Genomic DNA, 24,810 nt, shown 5'->3' with positions numbered 1-24,810 from the left:
CAAATAAACCGACAATCATTTAAGGAAGAAATGATATCCATTCCCAAACCAAACAGTCAGACCCCAGTGAGGATAAGTGGTTACAGAAGATGAGATGAGATGAGCCTGTGCAGCCTAAAGGTAAAAGGCTTCTCGTAAGAGATGAAGAGAAACACGCCAACATGGATACATGCACACAAATCTTCAAAGATCCTGCTTAGTCTCACCTAATCCTCCACTGGGACCTGCAGCAATAAATTCAAGCAATGTGGATTAGAGGCTCTGGTTGTGTGCTGTCCTTTTTACCCTCTATGCGACACTTGCAAATGTTTGATGAGATGTTTTGTTTTATTTGATGTTAACTTTTTAATGCATGGTTGAGCTCTAGTCTGGAAGTCATACCTGTGATTGAGCCCACATTAGTTTAGTTACATATTAGCAAGTTGAACCCCCTTCTGTTATTAGGTCAGCTCCTTCCTATGGCATCATGCATCAACAATATATCTGTCCTCAGACATAGACTACTGACTTTTAATTAAAAATGCTCAAATTCTTTTGTTATAAGCTGGGTAAGTGACACAGAGCTGCCACCGACGTTTTTGATGATGAAATGACCGTCGGTTGGACACTGAGGACAGGCTCAGGGTTGTTCGTGGCCCTTTGGCCCACCGTTTCTCCCTCCTCACCCATCCCCCACGCGTGCACCTCTGCCTCCTGGATCGATAAGCGGAGGTCACATAAATTAAGGCGAGTCTTGTTTTGAAATTGCGCCAAACTGCATGGAATCAGCACTTGTCAGCTCTGCGGAGCGAAAGCATAAAGTTGGGATGCAGATGTTTCAGCTGCAGGCTCTATTTTTCTTCATTTCCTCGAACATTCTGAAGAGGAGAGGGTGCAATCATCTGGTTTGGAATGCAACCAAGTAATTACGGCCGTGAGTGACTAACCGCCGCATATCCACCTTGAACATGTCTGTTGCAGGGCAGACCATTATTTTCTGCACAACTGGTTCCCGTCTCATGGCATCATTACAGGGAGGAGGTGGAGAGTAGAAGATTTATATGGACATTTAGGGGTCACAGTTTAGAGCGTCAGTGTCAGCGGAGTGGATGCTGTGTTTAGTGGTTTACTGGTAGGATCACACAGCGCCTCCAAGAGGACTAAACCGCGCACTGCAGCTACAATATAAGAATAACATGCAAATCCCACACAGTCGATTGAATCATGTAACGTCAGCAGTGTTTCTCCTATACATTTGAGGTCACACTGTACATATGTTGTCATGTCACCTCTAAACTGGCAGAGGACTTCTGCTCACTCTGCTCAAATTCACAGACTGAATTTAGAATGAATGTGATTTAAACACATGTTCCCTGCTGCATCAGACTGGTATTTTGTTCTGAAAGACCAGGCACTCTGGACCACCTGCAGTCTTAATCTTGACTTCCTTATTCATTCTCATATCTCATCATCTTACCTCCTGCAGCTCTGTAACAATCATGATCCGACTATGAGCATGAAATGTCTTGATAAAGAGCTGATCCTGCACACAGATTCAACTCAATTCATTTTTACGACATACAAGCTCCAGGTGGAGAGAAGGCTTTTTTTTTTTTTTTTTTTTTATCATTTTCCCCCATGGCTGCTTTTTTATGGCTTACCTAAGGCCGTCCCCTAAGACGAGTGCAGAAAGAAGAACACAGGAAATGTTCTAATAATATCTAAAAATGGAACTGAAATAGTCATGATTCCCTTTCAACTCAGTATGCAGAGAACACAACGTTAGCAAGTCGCAAGCTGGCATTTGGCCACCGGAGCCATTACAGAAATATGCAAACACAATGAAGGTCCAGTACAATGAGGAGAGCTAATACATTACAAAAGGTTAAAAGCACAAGCTGCATGAATGGATTGCTTCAAAAAATTAACATTTATGGTTTTTATTCGAATGATAATCATCCAGTATAAAATATGCATGTTTTTCTGCTTACCAATAAATTCCCTTTCTCTCTTAAAATGAGAGAGGAGTCTCTGCCTTGAAAGCGCCGCTTCATCTAATTATGTATTAAAGTTATGACTGAACGTCGCTCTGACTTTATGTGTATACCCTTGATACATGTATCAAGGTTGTGCATAAAGTTTTACATAAAGTGCTGCGTATGCTTAAAAACTGAGGTGAATTTTAATGGACTTAAAAGATTCAGTCGGTACTAACTGCTTACGATGTTAGAGTGACTGTGACTGGGATCATATAAAGAGATCAAAATAAAAAACTGGACATCATGATGGTCAAGATCTTTTTAAGATGCTGATCAGGAAATTGTAACTTGCGTGCCACCTTGTTTATTATTTTTCTGTGTCTTTTTCTGTGTTAACTATCAACGTTGCTTTAAATATAAACTTTTCCAACTGAATCAAACTGTGTATAATATCAGGATCATTCTGAAAACAGAATGGAGAAAAGACCTTGCAAAGGTCACTTATATCTCCATCACTGAAAAAGAATAACACTAATTGTTTTTTATGACTTACTCAAGACAGACTTTTTAAAATGGAGAGCCTTGTGAACTAGTTGCAGCTTTCTTATTCAGATAAGTCCTAACTCCAGACTGCAGTATTAGTATCAGAATAATTAAGACCTATGTATTACTGGACATGTTTGCATTTCTTGAAAGACTTCCTGTCCGTACACTGTGCAGTGCGTCTCTACACGCCTCATGCAGCCAAAGCCTGCTAAGAGCTGATTGTTCAACCCTACCCAGACTAATCTGTCCCTGGCTTCCAGATTCCACATAAACAGTATGTTTGTAGATAATATGATTATAGAGATTGTCCATATGTGCTCTTTAATTATACTGTGATCTTCTGTGTACACATAAATATATTCATCGCTCTGTCATATCTGACCGTCTTTGTCCTACTCTCTAAATATCTGATGCATTTAGGGACTATTGGCTCTTTCTGAGGCATCTGTGTCTCCACATGACAGCATGTGACCAAGATCAAATTAAATGACCTTTAGCCGATATTGGGATCCAAAGTACTCTGCTTCGTAACACTGTAAATGTAGATAGAGGTCTACATGCCCTTAAATCCATAACTTTTTAAAATTCAGTTCAATTCAATGGACTGCCTTAAAGACAGAGCCTCTAAATGAGTTCATAATGCAAAACTTCTTTAAGGCCCTTACTGCCTCACCAGAATATTGTGCTTTACTGGTGCAAACTTCCACGCCCGTCATTTGCTTTCACTTCACACAGCTGAGGACTGCTACCGATACTCACATAATGATGTAACATGATTACTACAGGTATCAGGCTGATGCAAGTGGTGACCTTTAGCCAAATCTGTCTTCTGGATAGATGTCAGTATTGGAAAAATACCAATCCAATAACAGGACTTTATAGCAACAGTATAAGTGGTATTGTACGTATGACTTGGAGTGTAGACTGTGTTCTCTCATATGTAACTGCATTGTCAAAGTCTGTTGATAAGTTTACTTTGGGATTCTACAGTCACAGTGCTACACCAAGTAAACTCAAGCATCAAAAATACAACATGCAGACTTGGCAGACTATGATATGTTGAGTGTCTCATTTTTACAAAGCCTTAGTTTGGTAAATCATTCATGGTCATATTCAAAATAAAATGAGACCATGTGCAAAGGTTATTTAACAGATGAGCGTGGTTTACAATCAAACAAGCTTCTAATGAGCACTATTCTATTGTGTTCTATCGAACACTTCAAAGGTTAATGTTTTATTTCAGGTGTTAGAGGATCACTGATATGGTACTCCTCAGAGGATTACTGGATGACATCCTTCGACTTCCACTCTCTCTCATACCTGGACTGCAACTTTTTCTTTCTTCTCAAACTTCTTTCATAAAGCCCCTTTAATTAACCGTCGTTAACTCCTTGGTTTTCTGCCTCTCTCGTCTCCTCCTCCAGGTTCCTCAACATGTTTCTCTGTGTCCTGCAAACTCACCACATCAACCCGATGTTGTCCCCATGTGTGGCAAACAAACAGAAGTGATGTATTTAATCCAACCAAAGTGAAAAGATGTGGTCTAGTATATGAACGATTATCAGGGACAAATACTTTGTTGTTGAACTGACTATTAAAAGTTTACACCACCCCTGACTTACAATTTCCTTCTGTCGTTCTGATTGAGGTGGTTACATGAGGCTTTCTATCTTAATTGTACAACTAATGGAAACTACGTGACAAAGATACACATAATTATCACCCTAAACTAAAACAAGAAATGAGTCGATGATGAATCTGCTTATGCATTTAATTTTAGTGGTCATAAAAGGAAGCATGGATAAAAGTGTGATCTGACCTGATGTGACCTGTAGATATGGTCACCCTTATAGACCAGTTTATTATTTATTTTTAGCTTTATTTTTGAACAAAGACAACCCTACTCTATTTTTGACTTTCCAAAAGTCACAGATCTCATAGAACTTCCGATATTGTTTTAGATTTAAGATCTGAAGCAGGCCTGCCCTTTAATCATTCAGCTCTGCCACTGAAAACAACAAAAACCTGCACCATTACTCTCTGACAGTCCCCTGGCAATAAGTTCGTGTTCCCCATCTGTTACATTTCTTTTTTTAGGTAACATTTACACTATGACGACATCAGCGCTGTGTCCACAGGGCAACTCGTTTTCAATTAGCAGCTCTCAGTATGATCATCAACACCCAGCGGTGCCTCCTGTATAAAATTAAGTCTGTGAAATCCATTTCCAGTGCAACGATAACTGTAGAGGACAATGAGGATAATACATCAAATTGTTCTCATTTAAATTAAATTTCAAAATTGCTGAGGCTGGAATATCATGCAGCTTTCAGGCGTCTGCAGGGGAAGACGCATTAAGAGGGGGGGTACATGCTATCTGCCACCCTGAGCCACAAGATGCTGCTGTAGTGCAGCAACAGCATGTGACTCACACCATTTGCATCTTTCCAAGAATGAAAATTAGGTAAAAACGATCTAGAGCTTTGACTTTGTGGAAACATCGCATTTTAGGAATGCCATGACACCATCCTATCTCGTTATCACTTTGGATTAGGAAAGATTTGTGTTTCCCTCTCGCTCGGAGCTCACCCACATGAGGAATTTCTCATCTTGTGTATATTCAGCATTGACAAGTTTGACCGATAGTGTTACCACAGTAATTTCCACCATCTGGTTTAACACACACTTTGCTTTGAGTTCATGTATTTTCATACCAACATACCAACAACCAAAGAAATATTGATCGAGCCTTCATTATGAGTGTTCTTTGCATGAAATGAAGAAGGAAATCTAAACCGCAGACAATGACTGAAAGTTGTGACTGTAGAAGTGAAGCTGGCAGCCAAAGGCCACATAACTGTCATGTAGGTATGTAGTTTTTATGCAGCAAACTATATACCTATACATCTACCTATATCAAGAAACAAAACATAATAAAAAACCCTCTTTACTGGTGGTTAAATATGAGATTCCTAAACTTGCCTTTACAGTGTTTCTTCACACTTACATTTTCACGACCAGCGAGCTCAGACGATTACCACACACTTAAGCTCCTGCTCCTCGAAGTGTTATCATAGTGATCTCATCATTTCACGTCAAAACCTTGCCAGGTCCTGACATGCCACAATGGACGGGGGCTGACAAGGCTGGAATGCCTCGGAGGGAGCGCCCCCCCCCCCCTTTTTTTTTGTTCATACTGTTTGTTGAACTGCTCTGTTGACGAGGACGTCAGTCAGTTCCAGCTGACGAGACTTACATTTTAGGAAAAAAATAAATATTATGTTGGTGTGTTACGACCTGTTCTTCTGCTTGTTGAGTTGTGACATGAAACTCAACAGAGGAGGAGACTCACATTCCACGTCTGTTGGCTGTCTGTTTCAGTTCCAGGCTGATTTGAAAGACCACAAACAGCATCAGTTTGAATTAAGGACCTAAATAATCGCCTACATGTGCTTTAGTGCTCTCTAATTACTGTAACTGCCTTCCTGTGCTCCCTCAAACTTCACTGTTCTGGTTGATGTGATCACCCTTGCCTCTTTTTCTCCCTCCTTTGCTCCTAATCCCGTCTTGTTCTTCCAGTGGTAGACGCAGCAATTTGGAGAATTCTTTTCAGTGACCACACCAAACTCTCAAGTCACATGCCCCATTTTTTCCTGTCCCGTCCTTCTCCTAAATAAGGAATTACAATTTGAGTGGGGAAAAAGAGAAAGAGCGTAGGGGGCGGGTCATAGAGTGAAATAAGAGGATCTGAAGGCGTATCTTTCTCTTGCTCCCTCTTTCTGTTGAATGCCGTGAAGTCATATATTTCAGACAAGGGTGTTCTCTATTTATGTTGGCTGTCCTCTACAGTGCTCTTTGCACTGTGTTGTAGCAGAAGAAGAAGAAGAAGAGCAGGAAGACACTCTGAGCCCACCTGTGTTCACCTGAAACAACTAGTACTACTACTACTACCACCACACAAAGTAAGTAAACTCTTCTCTACCTCTTCGTCTCCTCATCAATCTCAGGTTTCTAGATCGGGTTTGTGGTTAATTCAGAACAGGAAACATGAAAAAAGAAGTAAGAAATATCCTGCACCCCACCCTCGTTCTTTGTCCCCTTCCTTCTTGCTCATGTTTGATCATGCACATACCAAGGCTGAGTTAATGTTTAGTCCTTCCTGTGTGAATTAGAGTCTTTTTGAGCGAGCCTGAACACTCCTGTGCTATAAAATCCCGTTTCTCATCCACCTTCTTCCGCTGAGCACACGTGTTGAAGGCAAAATGAACGCTTTAGGTTGAGCCTCTGACAAATCTCTCAACAGTTCTGCCTCACCACATGTCATTTCCTTGTTTAAAATATGCTCTGAGGACCAGGCGGCTGGTTGAGGACTGTGGCGAGGTTTTTTACGTGCTGCGGGTTCATGTGCTGCCCGTTATCTTTAGTGGTATCTGATACGGACGCGTGAGCAAAGTGGACAGGGTAAGGAGAAACATGCGACTAACAGGAACTTTTCTATCCGCATGGTTTCACTGTGAGCCCAAAGGTTTCAGACCTGAGTGCGGTTTCATAAAACAGTGTTGCAACAGCAAGAAAGTTGTGAAATATCTTGTAACTGATGACTCCAAGCTGCCGTGATATGAAAGTCTAAGAATTTGGGCGGGGGGGGTGGTGAACCAAATGACGAATAAAACAGTAACAACTGGAGCAGTATTTGAGTAAGGCAGTTAACATTCAAACGGAAGAGTGACAGAACGGAGAGGGACAGGCTTCTACAGAGAAGCAGTCAGGCTTTAGAGAAACACAGCTGCCTAAATGTAAAGCACGTGGAGATCATGGATGGCCTGACTCTGGATCAACTGACAGGACAGAATAAGTTGATCATTATGTAGTTTTTAACATAAATACTGGTATCACAGTTGAGAACATTCTGCAGTGGTATTAAACTATACTTGTTAACAACATGAGAGGATAAGAATATGTACATTTAACTCAAATAAATCAGTCATGTAAATTGTGCTGTATATATAAATATACAAATATACAGATACAAAAGCCAGAAATGTGGTTATTTAGAGACAAATTCACTTTATAATTCTTTAAAAGGGAACCAGGCTGAACAACACACTGAAAGTGAAAAGTGAAAGGGTGATAATATATTAGGTACCATATAATTTTATGATTCCTATCGTCCATATTTACAAATCACCTCAGTAACCATGGCAGCACACCCAACTGGGTGGGGATAGAGGGGCAGTAGCTGTGACTCTGTGATTACAAGATGTTCCCCGTAACCACTGGGCCACTCCCAGCAGTGCTTTCAAGTGCACAGCTCCACATAATCTCACAAAACACACAATCGCAACACCTGTGCGCACATCCTGTTCGCTTTGCTTTATGCGCAGATCTACAGTTAACAGTTAAACTGACACTCAAAGCAACACATGCTCTAGACTCACACAGGGGCGTGGCATCCAATCAGTGGTGTTGTTCAGAGATTAAAGTCCACGTAAGATTAGTGAGCGCACTCTCTGACTGCGTCATCCCGCACCGTTCATAAGATAAATCCTGATGTTTGCAGCTGCTGGATGTTGTGTGGGTGTGCCTGGACAGAACAGAGCGAAGATTGAGTAAGAAGCAGTTCAAGAGTTTGGATGTTTGCTTGACTGCTGTTGCTGTAACAAACTGGTTTTGGAGTAACTTAAGGGACAGGAAGACACTTATCCTCCACATGCCTGCTTAACCACTGCAACCTCAGACAATGAACAGAGACAGCATGTGTGATCTACAGCAGCTTCAGTGTGGCGTCGAATACAATGATGAATTGTGGAGGCCATATTGTGTAAGACTGACAAGTCTGTGTTTTACAAGGGGCTGTGAAAGGTGTTTCCCATTTTTGAAACCAAAATACTTCACGGCATACACAGTCTTCCAGCTAAAATAAAATATACATTCACGCAATCATAAATTTAATCTCCAGCAATTTACAAGTCTTCCTTTATGTGCGGAGCACGAACATACCACAGAATTGTTCTATGCACATTCTTATCATGCAGGGAGTGGAGAAAAGAACAAAAAGAAATTCTTATCATTTGTAAACATCTCCGAACCAGATTCCTGGAAAATCAGAAGTTCACAAATTGCGGAATTGCACAACTCACTTCTGCAAAACCACTTAACATGTACGCAGACATTATCATGCTTTGACTGGCCGGTTGGTGGGTTTGTTTTTTTCTTAAAGGCCGTTCCCATAGTGAGAGGCAGTGTGTTGTTTTGTTTAGATTCCTGTATACACATAGCTACCTTTGTCATGAAGGGAGGAAGGAAGTGACAGCTGAATGAGCAAACAGGATGCAGGGAGCGGGGCGGCTCTGCTGAAGTCGACAGGAAGCTCATACGACATTAATAAGTGAGATAGGCCGACCATAATTACTTGCAGAGAACACCAGGGCTGTAATTCCTCAAGACGTTTTAATTTCCATGCTACAAAATGTCTTTGTTAAATAATTAAAGTGGCGTGGTTTGGATAATGGAAACGCATAACTCTCTGATTCACATGATTGCATTACAGTTGATGGATGACGCAAAATCTGAATGGGCTGTTATAGAAAAGCAGATACAAATGTTTACTGGGCAAGAGTTTATGTTCTTAATGCTAAGTAAATCTCAGCAGTACATAGCCTTGTATTTAACACACATGCTGCACATATGAGTGTGCTTTTAATGTAACCCTCCGCCAGAAGGAAACCATCTAATTTCCTGTCTTGTGTATCATATTGCATGGCTACCATGACGCATTTTAAAATTTACCTCACCCCGATGCACTGGTGCAAACCAGGACCAGCCCACATTGCTCTTCTAAAGTTAACAGGTTGTCACAAAAAAAAACAAAATCCATAATAGAAACTTAATCGTGCGCACAAGCACGTATCAGAACAAGAGTGCGGTTAGTGTGATCAGGGCGTGGACATGTATTTGAATTTATCATTCATTTATTATCCATTTTGAAAGCTGCACAAAGGAGTGAGTTTGCCTGACTTCTGTCCCTCCCAACAGGATCGCCATGGCAAACAGAGGTCCTGCCTACGGCCTGAGCCGCGAGGTCCAGAGCAAGATTGATAAGAAATACGACGCGGAATTGGAGGAAAGGTTGGTGGACTGGATCGTCGCCCAGTGTGGCCCTGGAGTTGGCCGGCCCCAGCCAGATAAGACTGGCTTCCAAATCTGGCTCAAGGATGGATGTGTGAGTGTTGGATTTGAATAAGTGCAATTGTCTCTGTCGATCATTGTCATTTTATACTGTTTGCAGCATGCTGAGAGGGATCTGTGCGTGTGTGTGTCTAGGTGCTCTGCGAGCTCATCAACAGCCTGCATGGAGCCAACAAGCCGATCAAGTCCATCAAGTCCTCTGGCATGGCCTTCAAGCAGATGGAGCAAATCTCCATGTTCCTCAAAGCTGCCGAAAACTATGGAGTCACCAAAACGGACATGTTCCAGACCGTAGACCTTTTTGAAAGTAAGACAACCAGCAGACCACATCTGTTTTCTAACAATGAGGCCTTGTTAAGTGTTTCCCAGATTCACTGTAGAATGAATGCGGAACTGAAACTGTTTTCTGTGGTGGAGAGCTCAGGTCACTGTCTTTTCCCTGTACTTCTGTGATCTCTGTTCACATGTTGCATGTCTGCAGGCAAAGACCTGGCTGCTGTCCAGAGGACCCTGATGGCCCTGGGTAGTTTGGCTGTCACAAAGGGTGATGGGCATTACAAAGGAGACCCCAGCTGGTTCCATAAGTAAGTTTGAGCCCTTTTTTCCTCCCTCACTTCTGAACGCCACTTTTCTGTGGAAAAATGAAAAACAATGGAGGACTGGGATTGAGGACTGAGAGATGTGTGTTTGTCTGTGTGCAGAAAGTCCCAGGAGAACAGGAGAGACTTCTCAGACGAGCAGCTGAGCGAAGGCAAAAATGTCATTGGCCTGCAAATGGGTACGAACAAAGGAGCATCTCAAGCCGGCATGACAGGCTACGGACGACCCAGGCAGATCATTAACAACAACCCCTGAACACGAGCAGCGGCTCTGGATCGCCAGTCAGCCAGGACGGACGAACTCTGACTCTTACCTTGGCCACGAGGAAAAAACTTGACTTGACTGTTTTCAAGGCTAAACTGGACCAACGTAGGGACCAACAAGAACATATGCACATATGCTACACACACTTCACGTTGAGCAAACACACATAATAAACAGAGACAGAACAAGTACAGTTGATTGCCATCTTATCTTATGAACGTCCAACGTTTCCAAATCAGTTTCAGATCAGAGAGAAACGAGCTTGTGCAGACTTGTATGAGAGAAATAACACGTTTCGACTTTTGCGTTCCTTATTTTTATCCTCCCTTTTCTAATATCGACATCATTGCATCACAGCCATGTCAACCAGGTCGATTCAACTTTTCAAAACTCTTCCAGCTGGTGCATTCAAGGACACTCTGGTTTATGGGATCTGATGGATGAAAGCTCCATGCACATTATTTGTTTTACACAGTGTTCTTGTCTACCAAAGATGCCCTTCTTAGAACACAGCGATCAATTCTTGGATGTCAGGGTGTCCTTGAATGCGCCACCAAGGATAGTTTATAAAAGTGCTCCCTGCCGCAACTGCAGTGGAACACAGCAGTAATGCAACTCTAACCAAAAGGAATGATATTGATCAAATTATTCAGTGTGACAGATTACCTATGAAGCATACAAATACAACACCTTTGATGATTTATTGTGCTCTTGTATGAATCTGACTAGAGAGTAGCAGCTTGGAAGGTGAAACATTTAGTATAATTTGAGGTTAATAGTATAAAGCAAGCATTTATAAGTAAAGTAAAGTGTGTATCAGTTTTTTAAAAAAAAGAAACTGCTTGGTTTTAAAAAATAAAATACAGTTGTGTGTGTTAAACCTGCTCAGTAATACCATCTATTAGTTGTAAGTCAGCTAACCTCTCATCAAAATGTTGGATTACTTATATTTTAGAATTTGATAGCTCCTGAATAATCACAGCAATTTGGAAATAAAGTTCAATTTGACTTTAAAGCAGTCTCTTGTGTCATTAATAGATCTGACATGGTGGTAAGTTTCACTGACGTCTATCGAAACCGCTTTGCCTAGCAACCCATAACAAACAGGTCACAGTTTCTGTATGTGACCAGAATAACACCAAGAGCAGCTTGCTCTTAATCTAAACCGCACTCCACACAGAAATCAGCAGACGTGATAACGTTTAGAAAAGAAAAGAAAAAAACAATCCCAAAGGTAAAGGTGGGAGGAGAGGAAATAAAGGGTGGGAGTGATGATGATGGACTTTGCCTGGTTGGATGGAAGAAGAGAAAACGGAGGCGGATTCAGATGAGGACAATCACTATCTCCTGCCAAGGTTTTGTTTATACTTTTTGCTTGAGAACTGTCCAAACTGTTCAACATAAATCCACTCAGAAAAAGGCCAGAGACGAAGAAAAAAAAAAAAGGCAGTGAGAAGATAGCGAGACAAACATAGTTGGGTTTGATTAGGGGACGTGATTATAAAGGAAACAACAAGAAGATGGGTTAGTTTAAAACAAAGAAGCAAGATGGAGACAAGGAAGATTAAGGAGGCTGGGGTCAGAGAGAGCACAGGTCAAGACAGAGGGGGACCGCGGAAACCACAGAGCATTTCCAAAAATGGAGTCGTCATTGTAGAGGGAGAGTTAAAAAAGGACTTCCCTTTCCCCTTCCTTCTTACCCCTCAATCTTCTGGCAGGAAACTGTGTAAGTACTGGCGCGAAGGTTGGATCAATGTGCAGTCACACTTACATTAAGACGTTTTACAGAGTCTACTTTACTCTGATGGAGTCATTTGCTCTTTATAATGTCTCAATATTAAAAGTGCATTCTTGTGCTGATGGAGCTGTGGTAGATTAGCCTCTGTGGGGAAGCAGCTGTTGTCTCAGCTGAAGCCGAGACAATTACAATTTGCTTAAAAGTGTTTATTATTTCAAGACTAATATTTATTTCAGCACTAGGAGAATGTGCTTTGGCACTAGGAGGCTCTGGAGTGTCACACTACTCAACACAGCTGCTCAGGTTTATCTACGGGCTCCATTAGCATAACATGCCTCCACAAGACGTTTTCACTGTTTGTCATTAAAGGAAAAAAAAAACCTCATGAGAGGAGATGAGATCCAAAGAAAATGGAAGCTCTCTTGATGATGTGGAACCATTTTAAACAGAAGTGTTACATTACTCACTCCTGTACTGCATATGTTTCTGTGAGAGAATGGGAATGAGCTCAAATTCTGAAAAAATTGCTGAAATATTCATCTCTAAAGCAATAAAAGTTCCTTGATCATTGACTGCCACACTGATTGCCTCTATTTGATCATTTAATGACTAACTAAGCAAACAGTGTTCCCTGTCAAACAATTTACTCCCTCACATGCGTATCTACTCTTCTCTGTTAATTCATGAATCCATTTAGTGACTAATGAGTAGTTCATGATTAATGGACTGTGAATTGATTGTTTAGAAAATCTGGATAACATGGTGTTGGTATGATTCATGCTCTGTGGATAATGTGAGCAGAAACATAGCGGCAGAGGCAGAAGCATTTGCAGATGCAGGTTTGTAACTGGAGCTTTGTGTATAAACCTAAGAGAAGAAAACCACAGTTTCTCTCTTATAATATGCAACTGTAACCTGAGCGAGCTAGCGATCGTTAGATACGCTTCCAGGAAGATGGCCGTATAACTGCTCAGATGTGCAAGAAAATAAAAGTGCTGAAACAGAGCGACATGTGACTTTAAGGTGATAACTCATAATAATAAAATCTGACATACCGAAATGAAAGGCGTCGGAAATGAATGAAACTAAAAAACAAATTTGTCACTTTTGAATTATTAGCAAAACAAGCTAAAAGAAACATATCACTCAGCCCTCCTCTGCATTCGTCCTTATCTGAGTCTCAATCTCCACAACATTTCTTCGGTATAGTTCTATCAGTGCTGTGGTGCACAGCATTTTTAACGCAAGGATTTTTCTTTTTTTTTTTATTCCATCAAGGTTTTAATGAAAACGTGGAAACACCAACACATTGCTGGCCTCACCACATTGGAATGTAGCTTCCTGCCATACAGGGGCATAGCAGGGGTGATGATAGACTTGGGGTTAGAGAAGCGACCTTTTGATTGGAGAAATGCCAGGTTGAGCCCTTAGACTGCCTGGGAAAATGTGAATGGTGACGCCGATTTAACACCTTCTACCCCTTCATCAACTCAGACATCGGCTACGGGAGATGGTTCACTCCAGGGCCGACACCCAGAGGTCATGTGCAGGACATTTTAAAATTTAGGAAATAGAGTTTCTCTTCTGTAGCGTCTCAAGAGGAAGGATAAAACGCAGAACACAGACACGACCATAAAGATGTGTCTGTACAAACTCTACACAACGTTTTGTAGGATAATTTTAAGTGGCAACAATAAATATTTTCATTCATGTAGTGGTCTATTGAGTCACTATGTGTTTCTGAATGAGGCACGACAACGGCAACTGTGCCAGTGACCCACTGATGAGAGCAACAATATGATCAGATGCTGACTGACGCATTTTACGCAGAGTTTACAGGTAACGCAGACTGGACATTTCCAACTGCTGCAGCTTTGGAAGCATCGCAATGAGAAGAGATCAAGTAGGTGAAGAATGAACATTTATTGAGGAAACACGAACATGCAAGGTTATAGTTTGGCTGTTTGTCGCCAAGAGTAACGTTGTCATGGAGCTGAATCTTCCACAACCAGCGTGAGATTCAGCCAGAGTCTAGACGCTGGCGGTGGGTGTGAGGAAGATTTGGCAGATGGCTGAAGGAGACTTCTGACGAAGGCTTCTATTGACCACGGAGTGGTGAAGGTGGGGACGAGGAGGGTTGTGCAATGGGACACCCTGCGTGAGGAGGGACTGAATGTCAGTGACTTTAAAGGACGGGGACGAGGGAATCATTCATTGAGAGAAGGTGGACAAATAGTTTATTGCATTGTAAATGCAACTGTAAATTCAGGGTAATTTAAGGACAGATTTATTTTGACAACGTGGGGAAATGGAAGAGATAAAGAAATGAAGCAACAGGACACAACCACCGGAAAGGCAGAGGCCATGAGGTGACAGAGCTTCCTTATTTACTGGCAAAAACTTCACTTTGACTGTGAAGAAGCCACAACACATGCACTGAGTTTAGCTTAACTATTGTAGTGTTTGGTCCTCTTCCTGCTCCCATTCCTTTTTCTGGGTTTCTGAAATGTGTTCATTATTTAAAGGTTAAAAGGTTAATTACTCTGTAAAATATTGGCTGTAAGAGGTTAGGGACTTGTTGTTCATTAATGTGGAGTTTTTGGAGAAAAGATACTATATATAAGGAGAGTGTTGGAACAGGGGATTCCACAGTTGGTACCTGAAGGTCCCTCAGATTCAGGAACAGTTTTTGATATTGTTCTTTCATGCAATAAACCTTTTTAAATGCAAGAGAAGACTTGTCAGCGGTGATCACTTCTTTTCTTCAGCGCGTCGATACACAACACTATTGTTGACGAATGTCAAAATAAAGGCAACGAAACAAGAAGGAGCAGCCACAGTGAGCTTTTAGATGAAGAGCTGCAGCAAAGTTACCAATTCCTTTCACTGTGTCCTGCTGTCTACAGATTCATGCCATTCATGAAAATTATTGTCCATTCGTTAGCAGAATAGTTGTTTTGCTGCTCCCAGAATTCTTTCAATACAGTTTTTACAGGGGTCTCCACATCAAACAGGACTGAAATGTTGGAACCACCACATTAAAGATGTCTGTCTCAAACCTCAAGATCCAAATAAATGAAATAACCTTTCAGTCTATTTATCAGGCTGGAACTAATGCCACGGTTGGTAAAGTCAGGTCACTGAGTGATGCAATGGAAAATGCTGTCGTACACACATGACTGCAGGACCCTTGCTTCAGCTTCTGACATGGGGGCTTCTGGTGAGAGATGATGTCTTTTTGCGGCACTAGTGACCCCTACGGGTTGCTCTGTCTGTGCTGTCTTACACAGCATCCTTCACACACCCTTGTCAGGCACTACACGGCAGTACGATCTTAGCCAGCAGTCTCGCTACAAAGTCTATTTTATTTCAGTTTATTTCAGAGCAGGGTATTTTCCCCTGATTTACACCTTTTCCCAAGAGCATATCGACTGCATCATTAGTGGCAGTGTTCGCAGATTTGAATGTCCTTCATCTCAACACAGATCTCTATTTTTGGGAAACCCTGGGTACATATTATTTTTATTTTGACAACAATGATTGGTCTCATAATAGATGCCTCGCCATAAATGAGAGGGTAATTATCTTGTTATGTGCCCTGTGGGTGTGTTTGGTTTGCACAATGTCAAAGAGGGATGTGAGAGGTTATCGGGCAGCGACAGTCACGACAATGGCGAATAAAACTCGCAACAAAATGGTGAGGACAACTGAGAATCCTTGTGAGTAGAATGTGAGAAAAACAGATAATAGGTTTGCAGCACTATAAATGTGAGTGAACTGAGTGAAGTGTTGCTGGCGATTAGGCCCAGAACCACACTTAAAAGCCAATAAGTCAGCTTCCACTTTTTCTGTCTGCAGAAGGTTTCCGGCATTAAATGACAGCCAGAGCGGTGTTAGGCTCCTTGGGACTGTGTGCAGCTGGGTGATGTCAACTCGAGGCCACTGAGTGACGGCATATAGGGCTGCGGTCGAAAAAAATGATCACCTTGGGTAAAAAAGGCAGAGGGAGTAAAATAGGACAGGCCGACCCTGACCAAAGACCTGCTGAATTAGCTCACACACAGACAATTATCGAGAGGTGCAGTGCAGGAATCAATGAGTATAAATGAATTTCGATGACCGGGTCAGTGGTCAAAGAGCACAAAGACCCTCTGGAAGCGTCGTGTCGGTGGTGTTGCACAAGTCTTAATGCAGGTAACGCGGCTCTTTTTGCAACTCCAGGGGCAAATTAAGCCCCCCCACCCACACACACCCACCCACACACACACACACACACACACACACAGCCAGCCGAGCTCTAATTTCAAGGTAAAATGTGCTATGTTGACAACCCATTCATGAATGTGTTGAAAAGCAAATGTTTAATCATGACTCATCAGATATGATAAACATTGCCTCCAGGCTGAGGTTAACATGGAGACTGAATATATACGTGTGTGTGTGTGTGGGTGAATGACTCACAGGCATGAATGTGGCTGATGAGAAACCACGGAGGAAGGTGCTGTGGTATGAAAGCACACAACCTTCGCTTTTTACGCGGGCACGCTGGCTGGTTAGATGGTGAAAAAGGCAGGTCACAGGAGTATCAGGTGTAAATGGTGGGTAATGCGAGTCGCTAGGCAGGTGTTTTCCCCTGCTGCTGGTTTGAGGCGAGATGTCGAAACACGAGAAAAAGACAAAGCAGTTCCGAAAGCTCGGGATGGGAGGACTAATATGAATTTCTGTCTTGTGTAACCTGCCGACACCCATCCATTCAACACTCCAGGAGCCGCAGTTCAGTCTAATCAACACACTAGAAAAAGCTTGCACGTTATTCTGCCGCTGAGAAAGGCGTTAAGTGTCTTTTTTTTTTTTGACTAGGAGTGGCACCTTTAAAGTGATGTGGCCTTCAGTCTGGAGTTGATGTCATCTGCTACGGTGACTGAGTTCATGAGGGCCCTCATCTGGCTGATGCAGGTTACTGCCACATTTGGATCCCAGCTCTGCAGCAAAATCAGTAAAACCCCTTAAAGCATTCTCCAGGGGTTTTTCCGAACTTCCTCTTTCATCCTGACAACAACTTCTACATTATGACATAATCTGACTGGAAAGTAAACTCAAATGACACTGGCACATAAAAAGACGAAGTCCGTTATTAAGATATGAGTCACATTGTGCGATCAAAGATACTGAACCCCATGAGTGTAATTTGACTTATTTAGACAAAGGGAACAAAGCCACTTGTTTCATGATGAGACTTATTTTAAGAGCATGTTCATGTTTCATTCATAAGCCTGGTTTTGTTATCAGAGAGGGATTAAGGACAGTTTATCAAATTAAAGACAGCACCAGCAGCAGCAGGATGGGCATTGTATAAAACCTTTCTGATGATCAAAGCTGTGTGTCTTCGAAGCCTAACTCCGTCCCTTGGATAGAACTATGCCGCTGTCCGCAGCAGATGAAATATAGGTTTAATACCCTGTAGCATGTTGTAGCAACTGCTCCATTTATCACACTTGGCATCATATCACAAACCCTGACCTAACAGGGTCATACATACCAAAACATATATCTAATCAGGATTTTATGTTTTTTTCCCCCTTGGCCTTCAGATGTTACAGTAAGTGGAGCAGAGTCCCCATATTAAACAGGTCAGTAGAGCAGGGACTGAAGGCCAGAAGTAGATTTCAGCTAACTTCTTGTGTGTCAAAGCCTGCTGGGATTAGAAAGTTTCCCCATTTTCAAACAGTCAGATATTCAATTTATGGTCCACATGAGCAGTTTTAGGGCTTAAGGCAACATTAAGGTATTCAGATTTAGCAGCATGTCGAGATCATGTATAAGTTTCCCGTGTTTAATTTTAATGCTTCAGACATGTTTAGAGTTTAATGCGTTGGCAGCACTTTAGAGCTCACACTCGGGAGACAGTCTGCAGCACAAGCCTCCGGATGAGACAACTATTTTTGTTCTCCGCTGGGAAAGTTTTGAGTGTCTGTTAAAATTAATGAGAGAAAACGTCTAGAGTGAGCAAATGGTTTATTGAATAGGTATTTTTATGCAGCCATCACATCCACTGCAGCACACTTAGTGATTAATGAGGACATTTTAAGAATCTATATGAGCCTTGAAGAGTTACTACTATTATTTAACAATTATAACATTCGAGAGATAAACTCAGGGGAAGCTAATTAAACAAGCAATAAGGAACTCTCTGGCTAAAAGAGAAGAGGCAAGCGGTGACTCTTATCGGTGTCTGTTTCGCTTTGGTTCTCTTATGAAACGGCTCCCCCTGTAGGAAGAGTGTGATGCTTGCGTACAGTGCTGCAAATTGCATTAAGTTTTCAAATCTTCAGCCCTAGTTGGACTCAATCCCTCCCTCATGTGATACCTCGTAATTTGCTAACGACCCAGAATAAAAATCACATGATTGGATCCATGATGTTTTGTTTTTTTTGTTTTTGTTTTTTATTGGAATGCTTTACCTCATTAACATGACAACGAGTCGATACTGTATCACAGCAAACACAGACTCACGCACAGTCTGGACCCTCCATTCAAACACCAGCTTCTCAATCTTGTCTCATGTGCAGCTGAGGTCATTTCTGGACACTCGCACGTCCCCACATACACAATCCAGTAAGCAAACATACTGTACACAACCGTCCTCTTGAACACTTAAGGCACACACTTACACTATTTATAATATAACACATCACGGAACTGTGCAGAGCTTAAGACAGCGGTAACGTCGGATTATTCGAAGCTCGAACGGAACTGAGCTACAGCAAAAGCTCACAGACAAATGGGTTTCTTTACATGACCTGCAATCGCTTTTCTAGCATTTAGCTTGAGAATACTCAGCATAGCAGTGTTCATTACAGTTTAACCACGTGGCTACCGTTTACTCCTAAAAAATATTCATTAACTATAGCATGTGGAGAAAGCCAGGAGTTCCGGGTGGCGAGGCTGAGTGACTATAAATACAACAGGGTGAGCAAATAAGAGAAGCCGAGAGGTCGAGTGAAGAGGTGCTTATGGGAAAATACAGTTTATCCATGTATTTAGGAGGGAGAGGGAGAGAGAGACTGTTCTTGTTAAAGTTTGAGAGAATTAAAAGGTGGCCCACTTTTATACGCATGTATTCAGAGCAAATATTCGTAGCATTATAAGAAGGAAGCAGGGGGACTGTTACAGCCACTGGCTTGTTAAACTGGTTGTAGAAAAATACTCAAATGCACCGTTGCACTGGAACAATGGCCTGAAATCCCTAATCTTCAATTCAGGAAAGTTCTTCAGCTCAGATACCCAGGACACAGTTAGGAAGTTGTTCTGGACCCAAATGGTGTAATTTAATTCTACAAATACAGTAAATACAGTCTCCGGATGCAGAGGAAGCTTTACACTTGTGGAGAACGACTGAAAAGGTTTGGAAGACCTACAGATTATCGGACCAACAGATCCATCAGCGTGATTTATATTTACTGCGTGTGACTTAACACGAGTCTTTCTATAACAAAGTGGAGGCTCGCCTCAAAGCATGCATGCGACGAACACTAATGTCAGGTTTGAGCTGTGACACAGTGTGATGTGTGTGGTCTGTGGACAGGCCTCACCTGCAAAAATAAGTATGCAATGACTTATTTTATATTGAGAGTTTCAAAGAGAGCTACACATTGAGTTCACAAGTGAATATTTAATAGACTAAGTGCTCCTTATTTGGCTACGTACACAAAACTAAAACTGGTGAACTAGACAAAGAATATCTGTAAATTTGTGTGAAACTCGACGCCATTTGCAAATTTAGGCTGTAAGCTAAATCTATCTGAGTTATGTTTGCACAATGCTTACTGCAACATATACTGCAGCGTGCATCTCGGCAGCATCCCCTCTGCAGCAGTGGATCCCAGCCTTTAAGACTCGCAGACCTTGGAAAAGATGTCACACTGAATCCTGACTTTTGTCTGATTTTTAAGGTTTGTGGAGTTTGCAAACTTTTGTGCCGTGTTTATTAGCGACTACTTGGGAACCACTGCTCTTTGGTGTACTGGTCAGACTCATAACATTGTACAATGTTGGATCATTTTCTGCCAACTGTGAGTATGCTGTCCACAGGACATTTCAAGTGTTTAATCTAAAAGCTACACAGAGAACGGTTTAGAGGAAATCAAAACATGGAGGAAGAAATAAGATTCTGTGGTGCAGGTGACAGAGGGAATAGCTCATTTCATCAACAGGGCCAGATTAATCTGTGTGTGCCACTGCAGTCCTGCATGATCTCAGTGTATCTGTCTATGATTCAGAGTAGTGGATCTTTTATTCCCAATAGAGCTAACTACTGCAATCACAGCGTCCACATCTGTATAGTGACGTCTCTCTCCCTCTTTAGCACCTCTGCACACCCAGCCCTCCGCTAATGAATGTGATCCCACACCCCGAGTGGGCCCACTCACGTCAGTTCCTCCCCAAAGAGTGAGCTCTTCTTCCTCTTCCAGGCACCAGGGGCATGTCTCCCCCATAGCAGCAGGTGAGACATGCCTCTGGATGAATGTGTTTCTTGGCCGTAGCCGTCAAACCAGCGACGCCCGCCTCTCCTCTGGCGTCTCCTCCAGTATTTGCAGCAGCAGATCACTGAGGGGCTTGGCCATCGTGCGGTAGCCCGTCGACGTCAGGTGCAGGAAGTCAAACATGTCCTGTGGGCTGATGGTTCCGTCCGAGTGGACGAACTCTCCGCTCACGTCCAAAAACTGAGCCTGGTTCAGCCGGGGCAGCCAGGAGCGCAGGAGCCCGTTAACAGCAGCGTTCTTCTCCCTCAGCGGGTTGGGCCGCTCCCCTCGAGGCAAAAGACCCTGAAGACCATAAACATATAGGATATGATAAACACTCTGGACATTAAGCATCAAAACATTCCTATTACAATTATTATTATTATTATAATTTTAAGGCGAGCGTTACTAGTAGATCATAATTGAGGAGTTAAAAAAGGAAATTGACAAAAAAATGACCTATTCAGACACATGTAATGAGGTGCATTTCTGGATACGTTTTAATACTACTTCAAACAATGAGTCAGTAAATTTGCCCATTCTATAACATGATTTCAATAGGCCTATAGTAATACTGTTACATTCACATGTACACTGCTTCTGTTACCACAGAGCAATGTGAAGCTCTTACTAAAACAGCGCGACCCCTAGTGGTAAAACTAAGAATAGCAGTTACTTTTATTGAAATATTGCAGATAAAATCTTCTATGTAGTTTTCGTTCTTTGCAAATTCATCCTGCCAACCTGATTGAACCCTCTGGCAGGAGGATTTTGATTATGTTTTGGCGATGTATGTCTGACATCCCTGATTTAAGCCACCTGCGATCCTGACTATGTTTGAAATTTATTCTGATATTAAGGTAGTTTTGACAATTAACTGCTAGCATCAACTTTCCTTAACATATTAAGATGTTTTACCAGCTCTTGCATGGAGTAATAAGTAAAAAAATCTATTCAATATGACCAAATTCTATTTGTGAAAAGTATTTGTCAAGCAAAAAAACTAACATGGAGCAATAGAAAATACATCAAACTAAACTCACCAGTACAACTATTTTAGCCTTTGGGAGGTGGGTGGTGAGCAGTTGTGCAATGGCAAGAATTCCTCCTGCAACCTGCTCTGCTGTGTGTTCATAATTGTTGGTTCCTACCCACAACACCACCACCTGGACAAGAGTGAAAACAGACAGACAGACACTTTATTCACTTTCACTGAACACAGACTAATTTGCACCCCTGAATATAAATAAATGATAAACGGTATTAACTCCACACAGCGCCATTAGTAGCTTTGAGCAAATAAGCATTCATCAGGGTTAATGAACAAACAATGCAAGCTTTCTTGCATTGTGACGACATCATCTTAACCAATATGCAGTTATTGTGTTTTCTCCCAGTAACAGGGCTACTGGGATAAGGTTGGCTGTTGCTATATTCATGAAAGTGAGCTAATGGACAGCTATGTGTTTTCTTTTGCAAGAACAGTGTCTGTGTAACGTTTCTCTGAGTGAGCGTAGATGTTGCTTTTTTCCATCACAATATGTATGCAAGAGGTTGTTTAGCATGTGAGACGTAAAAGTGTGCAGGAATAATTTGCAGCCTTCCTCTGAGGATCTCAAGAGGATCATCTCACCTTGGGACGGATGTTCTCCAGCTCTCCATTCTGCAGCCTCCACAGCACATTACAGGTGGTGTCCCCTCCGATGCCAAAGTTGAGAGCATGAAGAGGAGAGAACAAATCCTTCCAGACCTGTGGACAGAAAGCCATACATCTACATTTACAGGTTTTCACAATAAATAAACAGAATGACAAGACAAAACATGGAGATATGTTAAGATATGTTAATATCTTACATCATACTGTTGCATTAGTTGTACCATAGAATCCCCCACAAAAAGCACCTCTGGCTCTCCATCCTTGCATTCCTGTACAAATCTTGTGTGCTGCAAAAAATAAAAACTGATGATGCAGATGCAGTAAAGTGACAAACATTACAAACAAATAAATATGCATTCATTCAAACATTGTAACAGAACCCATTATAGATTAGGCCTTTCTGTCAGAGGTGAGACTTTTGGGTCGCATTTTCTGAATCTTAACCACAGGATTTTACCCACGAGCCATCCAACAGAAAAATCATATGAGCTCATCACAGACAAGAAACGTCTGGTGCAACGACTGATTAAAAGCTTGGAGTAAAGCAGACCAGCTCAGTCCTATTAGCAATGGAGGATTAACTTTGCACATACCAAACAACAGGTACCACTAGACGAGCTAGCCAGACAAGAGCTGCACTTCAAATGTAGGGCAAATATTTAGTAATTAGTGAATGTTTTTTTTTTTTTTTGCTTTATTTCTTTTTTTTTTTAAGTTGCCCACTAATGTTGAAATCATTAAGAATATCATCTAAATATCAACTGAAAAACAAATATCTCTTCAGTATCTAGCCTCATGGGTTCGCAGCACAGACATGAAGCCCAGTAGGAAGTATCCAATGTCAGACTTGATGCTGCTTCACAAAATGGAGAATAACCAGAGGCGGATGAACTACTATAGCAATGTGGGATCACAGATGCTCACTGAGCAATTTTATGAAAGCAATCTTTTACTATTTCAGATATTATAGTAACCGTAGTATCCAGTCGTTGATCACTTAATATGGAATCACCTGATGATTTAAGCAGGCAAAATCAAGAATATGATCACTGTGCAACCAAGCCACAGCTAGGTACAGGTCAGCAGTGCAGATCAATCACATATAATAATTTGCAATACACAGATATACAAGAATGGAGGAGCTATGTCACAAATTATTTTACATATTAGAAGTTTTGATTGACTACATTAAAAAGTAATATACAGTTAATGCCACTGAGAAATGTAGACATGCTCCAAGAGTACATCAAGGCCTTTCTTAAGGGTGTTATGCAGCGTTTGTCTATGCATTATTGGGGAAACACACTTCACAGTATCATTCTTCTGCTGCATGACAACAAAGAGTGAACGCCTCCAAAACTAAACATACCTGTGACAGCCACCGTTCATCTCCGTGGACGTCGTTCACCGGCTGAGCCACTGCAGCTGGGTTCAGTTCATCACCACTCATCCTGGAGGAGACACGGGCGCTTATTCACACGAAAACACAACAATACGTAGATCTAACACTGCAAGAACATTGCACATGACAAGAGAAGGCTGTTTAAAAGGTTGGCGAAACGGTAGCAACAGCGAACACTGCTGCGGTGCAGCAGCTTAGCGGTTGTGGAGCAGACTGGCCTAACACGGATGTAGCAGGCCACTTTCGCTATCAAGACAAGTGTTTATACCTCAGAACAGATCGCATTAACCCCGCTACGCTTTTATCTGGCCCTAGCTTGTTAGCTGCTTGCTAACCGGCTAACGATTGGACCATTGTGGGCTGCATCTCTGATAGCTGCGTGTACGTCGGACACGCACGTCCCTCATAAACAAATTCTAGAAATCACTCCATAGTATAAAAGAGGAACTACCTGGCGGGGTGTCACTCTCTCCCTTGGCTAACCGTTAATCGTGCAGCTTGTGTAGCTTTACTGCACCGCTGCCTGCTGGTCGGTGCGGGTGATGCTCGCTAGCAACCTTTAGCTGATTCCAGCTATACGAGACAACAAAAGGTGTGTCAACCCAAGGAGGCAAACCACAGAGAGAGACTGTTTCAGGAGGAGAGCGCCTGACTAGCCGTAACACCGCACCGAGCTAGCGGCACACGTCATAGGAATTTATCCCTGGGTCGTGCTTGTCAGGCATCAATCCCAGTAAAACTAATGTATTATCTAGGGTGACCAGACGTCCCCGATTTCTAGGGACAGTCTCCGTTTTAAATGACCCGTCCCCCGGGTAAAGCTGTCCCCGAAAAAGTCCCTGATTGTAGCCTTTTATGAATGAGAAAAAAATGTTGCGTGCAGACAACGGTTATTACGGTAGCCGGATAGGAAGCGCTAGTGAGCATGACCCGCG

General features: G+C 42.1%; 2 protein-coding genes across 3 annotated transcripts; one reads left to right on the top strand and one right to left on the bottom strand.

The window, feature by feature from the left end:
- The first annotated feature begins 6,271 nt into the window (after positions 1 to 6,271).
- Positions 6,272 to 11,571, top strand: LOC125020955 (transgelin-like). Its single transcript, XM_047606647.1, has 5 exons — positions 6,272 to 6,466; positions 9,540 to 9,726; positions 9,828 to 9,999; positions 10,174 to 10,276; positions 10,394 to 11,571. The coding sequence occupies exons 2-5, from the start codon at positions 9,547 to 9,549 to the stop codon at positions 10,545 to 10,547; spliced, it is 609 nt and encodes a 202-aa protein (XP_047462603.1). The 5' UTR covers positions 6,272 to 6,466; positions 9,540 to 9,546; the 3' UTR covers positions 10,548 to 11,571.
- Positions 11,572 to 18,719: 7,148 nt separating this feature from the next.
- pafah1b2 (platelet-activating factor acetylhydrolase 1b, catalytic subunit 2) lies at positions 18,720 to 24,724 on the bottom strand. Of its 2 annotated transcripts, none has more exons than XM_047607356.1 (6): positions 24,327 to 24,724; positions 23,843 to 23,924; positions 22,671 to 22,760; positions 22,450 to 22,566; positions 21,860 to 21,982; positions 18,720 to 21,119 (listed from the first exon to the last, which is right to left on the bottom strand). In XM_047607356.1, the coding sequence occupies exons 2-6, from the start codon at positions 23,921 to 23,923 to the stop codon at positions 20,841 to 20,843; spliced, it is 690 nt and encodes a 229-aa protein (XP_047463312.1). In that variant the 5' UTR covers position 23,924; positions 24,327 to 24,724; the 3' UTR covers positions 18,720 to 20,840. The 2 variants fall into 2 exon arrangements, with proteins under 2 accessions (XP_047463312.1, XP_047463310.1); XM_047607354.1 differs by lacking the exon at positions 24,327 to 24,724 and adding an exon at positions 24,144 to 24,279.
- Between the last annotated feature and the right edge of the window lie 86 nt (positions 24,725 to 24,810).

The sequence above is a fragment of the Mugil cephalus genome, chromosome 15, assembly GCF_022458985.1.
Source record: "Mugil cephalus isolate CIBA_MC_2020 chromosome 15, CIBA_Mcephalus_1.1, whole genome shotgun sequence".
NCBI classification, from domain to species: Eukaryota; Metazoa; Chordata; class Actinopteri; order Mugiliformes; family Mugilidae; genus Mugil; species Mugil cephalus.
This window is presented reverse-complemented; position numbering and strand designations above follow the sequence as displayed.